The sequence below is a fragment of the Rhinolophus sinicus genome, chromosome 17 (genome assembly GCF_057876585.1).
Source record: "Rhinolophus sinicus isolate RSI-liver-muscle chromosome 17, RSI-T2T, whole genome shotgun sequence".
NCBI classification, from domain to species: domain Eukaryota; kingdom Metazoa; phylum Chordata; class Mammalia; order Chiroptera; family Rhinolophidae; genus Rhinolophus; species Rhinolophus sinicus.
The window spans coordinates 184715094-184725423 of record NC_142517.1 but is presented as its reverse complement, the minus strand read 5'-3'; the positions used below and the strand labels follow the sequence as shown (position 1 = coordinate 184725423).

Sequence of the window (10330 nt, the reverse complement as noted above, 5' to 3'; positions counted from 1 at the left end):
CAAAAGGCACAGTAAACAGGAGATGTATGAAGTTGTTACATGTAACACGGCATACTGTTTTACAGAAAACTTCTATAATAAGGAGAAATACTCTAAAATAAGACAAAAAGTGTATTCTAGCAAATACATAAGCCAGAGACACTGTTATTTATCATTATCAGGTATGTACTGAACATAACTGTATGTGCTACACTTTTTGTGTGTGTGTGCTACACTTTTATATGACTGGCAGCATAGTAGGTTTTACACCAGCATCACCACAAACACGTGAGTGATGCACTGCGGTAGGACATTGCAATGGCTAAGATGTCACTAGGCAAGAGAGAGTGTTCAGCTCCATGACACGCTTATGGGATCACCGCCATATATGCCGTCCATCATTGACTGGAATATTGTTATGCTTTGCATAACTGTATCTCTTTGTCTAGCAGAAGTTTTACACACAAATACTCTCATATATGAATATACTTGTTTTCTATTCTGCTTCATATTTTTTTAAAAAGTTGGCTGGGCCCATTTAATTCATTTCAATACCCAAACAGTTTGAAAAACACTGAACCAAAGAGATACAAAGGCTATTTATATTATCATACCATGTTCTGTAAGTTTAAAATAAAGATATTTAATAAGCACACCTAACCTTAGCAAGAAAAACTGGTACTGACATACAGCAGGTCCTTGAATAACATCAAGTCATTATAACTTAACTCATAGGAACTTAACTCTTATTTGTATCAGCCTATAGTAAAATTGGTTTCGTTATAAATCATTTCTCTGAAGTCACAGAGCCTTTTGATGACAGTAAGCGAGGAGGACCTTACTGTACATTGCCAGGAAACGGCTATGAAGAGAATACTCTTAAGTATTTCACATCCAACCACTTAACAGTAATTGAAGGGAAAGGATCATTACAGACCTAAAAACTTTTGTTTGGTATTATTTAATACTAATGCAAAAAAACAATAAATGAGGGAACACTCAGCTTGAAATCTAAATTTGCTCCTTTCAATCTCTTTCAAGGTGGGAGGGATAAAAAAAAAAAGGGAGAAAGTTTGAGCCAGTTTGAGATTCTCTCTGCATTTGATGTTATGTTAAATATAAATATATATACATTAGTTATCCCCAAATTCTGGTTAATCTTTTCCCCCAGAAATAATTTTTTCAAAGTAATTGGTGACCACTTTTTATGACTGACAGCTGTGATGACTTTTAAACTTAACAGGTGTCCCTGCTTTTTAAAGTGGTTATCCTGCACAAAGTCTTCACTGGGTCATATCTGATTGCGTCTGTCGTGTGCATCCAGACTAAACCTCTCAGCCTGAACAACTGTCTTGCATAAATAAACCACTGTCACAAAGGAAGAATATGGCTGGGTTACCAAGAATGAACTACCAACACAAAGGGAAAAACAACCCTCTTCTGTGTTCCTCAGAATGAAATTAAGTGACTGCCCAGCTAAATCGCTTAAATTTCAAAGCACTGAATTACTTATAAACACACATATCCTTCAGTGTACTTGCTTATACTTCAATGTTTGCTTAGCATTTACCACAAAGATCAGGAACTTTAAATTCTGGAGCAAGTAAGGAGGTAGCATGGAAATAACTGACAATATTATATATCCTACTTCACACGCTCATTTTTCTATCAGTTTGTGAACAAAGAATATACTATTTATAAGTTATTTCAGGTTAGATGTGTCTGGAAAAAATTTGAATTTGAGGCAAGTCATAAAAATACACAGCAAAGAACTCAAGAAGAACAGACTTTATTTTTAACATAAAAGTTCTATTTTCTTGTGAGGCAGCAACAAGTGTTCAGATACAGGGAATACATAAGTACATAGTAACAATATTTATCACCATTGGAAATGCTATTTGGGGGGAGAATTCTGTTAGAAAAACAAAATTTTTAAAAATTGCATTTTAAAAAGATTTACACAGCTTCAACAGAGATGAAAGATACAGACTTTAAAAAAACATAAATTATATTCAACAGGATTGTATAAACAAAATATTGTTCAGGACTGCTCTGCTTATCATTCATTTATGCAGAGTAAAACTTAAACCTTAAAGTGCAGAGTTAAGTATTCGTAGCTTAATGCAAATTCAGCACTTCCACTGGTCCGGTTTTGAGACATTAAAATTCCAAGTATTAAGGAATGAATCTTAAGTTTAAAACAGTAATGTAAATTCAGTAGCGGCAATTTTTCTTTTATTTCCTTTAACAAAAGAAAATCTTGACAACCCAGGCCTAATCTTGCACATACAAAAGGCTACAAATTCTGCCATTTTTTTACCTTCCAGTAAAGGCTAACCATTAAAAAGAAAGAAAGAAAAGCATTTCTTGTTGCCAGTAATTCCACAGCTAGCAATAGCACCTTCTAAAAGGCTGATTTGGCTTGTCATAAGTGTAAGAAATATTTTAAACAAAATGAAGAATCAAGATCAAAAATAATTTTGGCATCCATGCTCACCATATTAACCAAAAACGCAAAACAGGGGTTTTTAAACCATAATTGCTCACAAAAGCCATGACAAGTAATAGACTTAATCATGATCACAACCAGTAAATTTACATATTTTATCATCACAAAGAAGGAATTGTTTAAGGGCAAAAAAATAACTTAAGACTGACAAAGTGAATAACCACAGACTAGCTCCTTTTCCCGAAATATACATGTCACCTATTTCTTTCTTTTACTGCAATGGAAATAAATTTATTTAAAATTAAAAAAAAATTAAATTATATTCCCATTGAAGCTATTCTAATTTATTTACCTTCTGTACAGTTTTCTACAGAATAACAAGATAATTATGGAATGCAATTTTAGAAAACAGTATTATGTATTCTACTGAGATCCATCTTAAAACAAAAACAAAAAGTCCAACCACCTGTGAACTAAGGGTTAAATAAAAACTCTGAATGGACCTATGGTTAATATTTTTTCAAGACTGCGATAAAGCTCATATGCTTAAAAATTAGCCCTTTGGCACTGGCAGTTAGAGTTATTTGTACCTTGTACCATTTTTTTTTCCTTCAAATCTCAGGCTCTATTTCTCCCAAACCCAAGGGATATGTTTGGTTACCATACAATTCATTTATCTGCAAATTCACATTCTCCTTGTAACCAAGCATTAGAAGTTCCATTTATAAGACTATGTAAATAATAAATCTTAAACTTGTTCTCCCATTCTGATTTTAAGTTACTTTAGATTAAGGATATATGAAATTCTACACAAAATGTGAATTAGACAAACACACACAACGGAGTAAAAGGAAAAACTGTTAAGAAAGTGGTATTCTAGTTGTAAAATCCCCTTGTGACTTATAGGGATGGAGACAGAAGAAACTAAGTGTAAGGCAAAGAATATAATATAGATTTAACAGAACTCAGGTAATCCAAAAACTGAAGGTTTTCATTTTAAATCTTGTTTTAACTTCCTTCTCCTACCATTCAAACCAACTCGTCTGATTTGTTTTGCCTTTTCTTCTTCTGTACTTTTGATGCAGCAGTTCTCAGTGGTGAGATGGTCAAGCCAAAGGCATAACAAAGGCAAAGAATCAAGATTCTCAAGAAACTCAGCAGAAAAGTTGATCCTGAGTAACTGAGCTTTTACTGACTTAGAAGCCACAATGTACTAATTCCAGGTAAATTAGTTCGGGACAAAAAAGTTACCAAAATTTATCGGTCCCACCAACTGAAACCTGACAGACTTATTCAAGTTTCAATTTATCTAACTTGCCTAAATATACCTCCATTTTAAACTTAACAGGACACATTTTTGATTACTTACATGTTTTAAAGGTGCGTGAGTATAAGAAGTCCTTTCAGGAGATTTATTGCTACCACTAAGTTTTCTTTGATGGGATATGTCGGGATAAACTGATATATTAACCCTCTAAACTGTATCCCTTTTACAAGTATTTAAATTTTTTCCTCCCTTTAATATGTAGAACATTAAATTATTGCATCATAAGGTAGTATATGAAGATCTTAGAAGGATGCTTTTTTATCAACACAGTTTGCTGAAACTCGTTTTAAAAAAGAGCTGCTCCTTAAATTTCATGACCGCATAACCAGACATGAAATACTGCTGTCATGTGATATTGGCAGTGATTTTATTAGCATGAGCCTAAATCCAAAACTGTACGGATTTTTCAAAGGTTCCTGTTGTTTATGCTCCAAAGCTCCCCTTGCCTGTTTCCCCACTGTGTGGAATGTTGGAGAGACAACTAGCAAAATCTGTAGGCAACAATGTATCTCAGTGCCAACCACCAAAAAGAAAAGGTCAGTCACAAGATTCCGTGACTTCGGATTGCTATTCAATGGGTTACACTCCTGGCAAACTACTAACCCTGACCAAATCCACAAGACAACGACATCACAAAAGCAAAGGAGGAAATCCATGCAGTCATTTTAGGATCTCTTGGGACTATGATACAGCAGTGATTAAAGACAGAATGACACCTGTGGTAAAGGGAGATCGTGTGATAAATACTGCGCAGAAAACCAAAAGGGCTCCTTACTCCTAGCTATCAACATCTACTCCTAGCTTCCTTTTGGCTGACTTTTAAACCAACTTCCAATGATGGGTGAGAACATATTAAGCACTTGTCTCCATATTTTTCTGACCACATGGTGAAATGTGTACAGGAGTAGTGAAGAAAACAGCAGTTTTACAAATAGTTCACCCAAAGCACAAACTTCTGACATCAAAAAACATAAATCACATAATGTACTAATATTGCTTTTTATCTCTTTTTATATATACTTGTTCAATGCATTTACCTATCAATTCTTGTTTGGGAGAAGAACACAGTCATGAGATTAAGATTGCTGGGAAAATGTCAACAATCCCTTTGGTCCCAAAGCTGAAAACAGCTGAGAAAAGCACACATCTAGAAAGGGAAACAAGAAACAGAGGCCACCAAAGAATCTTTTGAACATCCTGTTAACTACGTTTCAGAAAATGTAACATTGGTAATATAAAATAGTCATCTTCATATAAAAGATGGTTCTTGCAGCATCATTCATGTCTCCAGGAATCATGTTTGTAGGGATCAGGTTTTTGTTTCTAAAGTTTAATTTGAAAACAAGCCCTCCAAAAGTAAAGAATGAGACCTTCTTTGTTTCAACCAGCGCTTTAGGAAAATGCAGGCTAAGTACTTAGGGCAGGCCTTCACAAGTGAGCAAAGCCATCAGAGGGGCTGCTTTCTTCCAGAAGCTGTACTGTGACGTGTCACTGTGGAAAGCTGGAGCACGTCACAGCCAACTGGGAGTGCACGATGCCATCCATCACAGTCAAGTAGTCTGAGGAGGTTCCCAGTTGCCCAGAACAATGGCTATGCAGCACTGGGATCTAGCCTTCAGCTTCCTCAATCGGTTCTGGTGGTGTGAGGAGAGAGGCCGATGGCATGACCGTACTTGTTCCTCGAGAGACTCGGTCTTGCTCTGTGTTTGTAGATAGGGAGGCCACAGCGATAGGCTGCAGTAGAGTGGTTGTCATGCCAGTAGTGACTGTCAGACTGTGGCCAGAGCCCTTGAGGGTAAGATCTGGGGTGGGAAGGAGTGGCTTGAGGATGCTGACAAGGCAGAAAGCAGAACCGCTTTTAGGAATGAAATTCACCTTGTTTTTGTCAGGACAGTAAAAAGCTGGAATTTCGTGAAGTTGTTTTGGCCTAGACAGAACAGACAACCCAGTACTTTTAAGTCACGGAACACTGGAAGGAAGCTCTTTTATTTTTTTTTGATACATAAAAGGAATACAAAATTCAGGCTATGTCAGAAGTTTTAAATGCTATGAACAAAAGTAGAATTAGACATATGATTCAAAACACGTATCTTAGAATGCCAGAAGGCCACCACTCGCTACTGCTGCTTTCAGGTCCCTGGCGAGCCCTGGGCTCCACATCGGCATCTCAGGCTGTATCAGCGCAGCTCAGTAAAGATCAAAGATGGCCAATATAAACAAACTTTCCTAAAGCCAAAGAACTTCTAGATGTTCATAGACAAAATATGTCCACTACCATGATTTTCCAAAGTTTGTACTATTTTGAATGGAGAAGGCAAAGAAATTAATGACATACAATGTCCATCTTTTGCTAAGTTCCACCACGGCATGACTCAACTTTGGTAGGCTCTAGTTTTCTCTTGAAATGCACTTAAAAATCTCTGATTGAAACAATTCCTTGAGTTAAACATGATGGTTTTCTGAGTAATGTAACAAAAATGTGAAATCAAAATAAAACTTTGCTCTGAAACTTCTATAAAAGCCAAATCCTTTCTTGTCCCCGGTAGCTCGAAAATTAACCCACGTAAGTTGCAAAATACTAGTATTAACTGTATTCTATGAACATAAAATATAAAACAAATGTTAAAGTAACATGGAAGTGCCACAAAACGAAAAATAAATTAAGGTGGGGAACCTAAATAAATCAAGATTCAGGTGGAAAAACGTCATGTGATCATCATATAATAAAAGTATGGTTCTCATCTTCCAATGAAACAACAAAAGAAAAAACCTGCGTGTGCCAGGTCTGCACTAGATTCTGGGGACCCAAAGATGAAACAATCTACAAAGAGACAGAAGTATGTAGATTTTGGGGGGAGGAGTACTAAGGACTGAACTATATTTCAACAGTTAGTCTTCTTTGTAATCTTGTGTGTTTTATACATTTAAAAACATAATTCAGAGAAACTATAGATAACTTCAAAGAATCCATAAGCTTTACCAGATAGCCAAAGGTGTCCACAGCACAAAAAAAGTTAAGAACTCCTGCAAGAGGGTCTCACAAATGTGATAAAATTGGCTTGTAAAAGGTTTAGAAGTAGCACAAAGGAGGGGATAACCTGTACAACAGAGGAAGAGGGAGAGTTTGGTAGGAAGAAGCTTTCCAAAGAAATCACATCTGAGCTGAGTTTGAAAGAATGAATAAACAACAGACCTAGGGAGTGGGTGCCAAAAAAAAAAAAAAAAGTTTCAAGTAAACAATGCTTTAGGTGGGCAGATTTTACTGATTAATAATGAATACATGGACAACTTTGACAAATATAATAATTTAGGATCAAAGAAATTACACCATTTGAATGTTTTATCTGTACACTATTCTTTCTTGACTGCAACAGAAACTTAACACGTTGAGTACTTTTAGGGCCACAAGTGAATTTGGACTTATGACTGATAAGAGCACATATCCCTCTATTTTTCACTACAAGTATGGTTTTCAACTGCATAAAAGCAGACAGGAAGTTAAATAATGCCTGAATTTTCTTTTGAAGACACAATTATTAGAAATAACTTTCTTATATTAGGAAAAAATGGTTAATCAATTTTTACACCCTCCTCCAAAGAAGGCCTAGGTTTTTAATTAATTTGTTTGAGGTTAGCATGTTAAAAATGACATGTGGCTGCTAATGGAGCTTGAGAATAAAACCTCACATTTCTGAAATACAAATCAACTTCCTGACTCTGACATATCTTAATTACAGAATCTAAAAAGTTGAATTTCTTTGCCGTTTTCATGAAAACTTATTAAAATTTCTCACACAAACTATAAACAGTAATAACTTGTCTGACTAGCACCCAGATGAAGAAACAGAACATTAACATAAAGAGCACCAACACTGCCCCACCATCCCCACAGCCAGTCATGACCCCAACCCACCAAGAGGAATTACATTTAACCTCTAACATTTAACTTCTAGGAGTATATTACCCAAGAAACACATTACCCACCCCTAGGGTGTATGATCTCTACTTATGCTAATAGAATTTTCAAGTACTACTATTACTTCAAAGCTTTCTTCAACTTAAAAACCATAAATTAAAAACAAAAAAATCTCAGAACTAGTTTTAAAGTTTTTTTTTATTTTTCCTTATGAAGCTATTCCAAAAGGATTGTGTTTCAAAATAGATGTAACTGTTTGCTAGCTGACTTTCTGAAAAATGGAAGAACAGGCTGGATAATTATTATAGGTATTTTTATATTGATGCAAGGAATTCTTTGGCATTATTTTTTTAAAGACGTAACCTTGTCTTTTTTAATTCAGGCATAAATTATCAGCAAAGAAAATGGATCCAAGTTACTTATAATGGGGAGGGAGAGAGGAAAGAAGGATGGGTCATATTAATTTTTTTAAATACCTCTATACTGCAAAAAGGCCGTAATACCCAAAAATCTAAGATAACTGAGGTCAAGGAGTTCATTAGTTGGCATCAGGAAATAGCATATCTGACTTCATTAAAAAGGACTAAATGCAGGTGACACAGTTATGGTATACATGTATCAAAAAGAATACAGAGACAGAAGTGTAAAACCTGGTCTTGCCTTTTCTGAGCTCAAATCCAACTACTTATTTCCTTTCAGGTAAATATATACACATTTCTGGAAAAGAGATCATCCTTCATTCCGCTCCTACCTCTAGTTCAAGTCAGAGTTAGTACACTTAAACCAAAAGTAAGACTTAGAAAAGTATTCTTTAAAGAATAATTAAAAAAGCTAAAAATTTTAAATTAGGACCAATAAGCTACCTTTGCTTTAATGCCCATGAGTTCAGTTGATTTTGCTCTACTTTTGACATAGCTTGGGCAAAAGAGACTAATTTTTTTTTCAGACTTTGAGTAATTTGTTGTATTGATAAAAGGTTAAAAACACCTCTGAGAAATCCACTCTTGGGTAACTGCTGTTAATTTGTTTTTGAACATAGTGAAAATTTTAAAAAATGAACAGGTTTTTGTGTGCTACATAGCCTTTACATCACTAAAATTTATAATAAACTATATACATTTAAAAAAGAACAGGTTTACCTTCTAATAACAGATAGATGAACCATAAAACATGTTAGGGTTTACCTTATGTATCTTTTATCTATCTATCCATCCATGCACATGCACGTACACACACACACACACACACACACCCACCTGTCCTTTCTTCCCTCCTTTTTAGATACAAATAATGTAGTATATGTATAGCTTAGATATTCAGTCTTGAGAGAATTTCCAAATGCTATAATAATCTAAGGCAGGTACCACAGGATACCAACCTACACAACATATTCACTCAAAGTCATTTATAAAAGAAACTCAAATTGCTTTTGAGCCAATTAACCATTTCTCTGCATTTAGACAAATATTAACTATCATTAAGTAAATCAAAAGAGCTCAACTCCAAAAAGGTCCACTTGGACCACCTGCTTTTTACTTCATAGAATGACTCTATTTCTTAAGAATTCTCTTGAGGTTACTAATTGCTTTCTAATCCCCTCACCTTCCCCCTTATCCCCACCTCACCCCTCCCATCTAGCAACCCTCAGTTTTTCCTCTATGTCTCTGAAACTGTTGCCATGGGGTTACGAAAGTTAATTTGGGGAATGTAATCAATAATGTTGTAAAGATTTGGTGGGGTATCCAGTGGACACTTGTCTTATTAGGGAGACCACCTCAGGGATGATGTAGATGCCTGATCACTGCACTGTACACCTGAAGCTGAAGCTGAACAATAATGAATGTCAACTACAAGTTTATATACATACATATACACACACACACACACACACACATATATACACACACACACACATATATATGTATAAACTTACAAGAAGCGGAGTACAGCATTAGGAATAGAGACAGTGGAGACGTAATGGCTGTGTGCGATGTCAGAGGAGTAGTAGATGGGGGAGGGGGGTTGACACAGTGTGAGGGATATAAGTGATAAACGTCTAAATATTACATTGTTTTGTGCACCTGAAACTAAAAAAAAAAAAAAAAAAGAATTCTCTTGAAAAAGTCTAAGCCAGCATTTTCAAAGTGAGCGTAAAACTCATATGAAGTATTTGTTAAAGATGCATAATCATGGTCCTACGTCCACATTTACCCTGTAGGCCTGGGAATTTGCAGTTTCAACTAAGATCCCAGATGGTTATGATGCCAGGAGTCCAAGAAACAGATCCGGGGAAATACTGCTTAAACTCTCAGCTAGCACCAGTCAAGTTTAAGACTGACATGGTGGAAAAAAACCAAAATAAGCAGTTGCTAAAACAGAGTTTTCAGTTACTGTCAGAAAAACAGGAGGATGACAACTGGGATTTCCTAGTAGAGAAGTAGAAAGGATTCAAAACCAAAACTACTCTTTGTGTAGCAAGAGTATTCAGAATTTAGGTTAAAGGAAGCACTGACAAAACGGGCACATAGAGGAACAAAAGGATGTCGTATTTCAAAATGATTCTAAGATTTGCCTAAATAAAGAAAAAAATTATGTGTATCAGACAATGTAAGACAGTATCTACATCGTATTTTAGGTTTCATAGTGGGAAAAGGCCAGA

At 35.5% G+C, this 10330-nt stretch overlaps 1 protein-coding gene across 2 annotated transcripts in view; it reads right to left on the bottom strand.

Moving 5' to 3' along the window:
• Window positions 1-1752: 1752 nt before the first annotated feature.
• The window catches only part of FAM117B (family with sequence similarity 117 member B), a 65022-nt gene continuing 56444 nt past the window's right edge, over window positions 1753-10330 (bottom strand). Inside the window, exon 8 of one of the 2 annotated variants that reach the window (XM_019726839.2) lies at window positions 1753-5682. In XM_019726839.2, the coding sequence (XP_019582398.2) occupies window positions 5364-5682 (319 nt within the window). In that variant the 3' untranslated portion in view covers window positions 1753-5363. The remainder of the gene's footprint in view (window positions 5683-10330) is intronic. The other variant, XM_074340330.1, reaches the window with a different exon arrangement.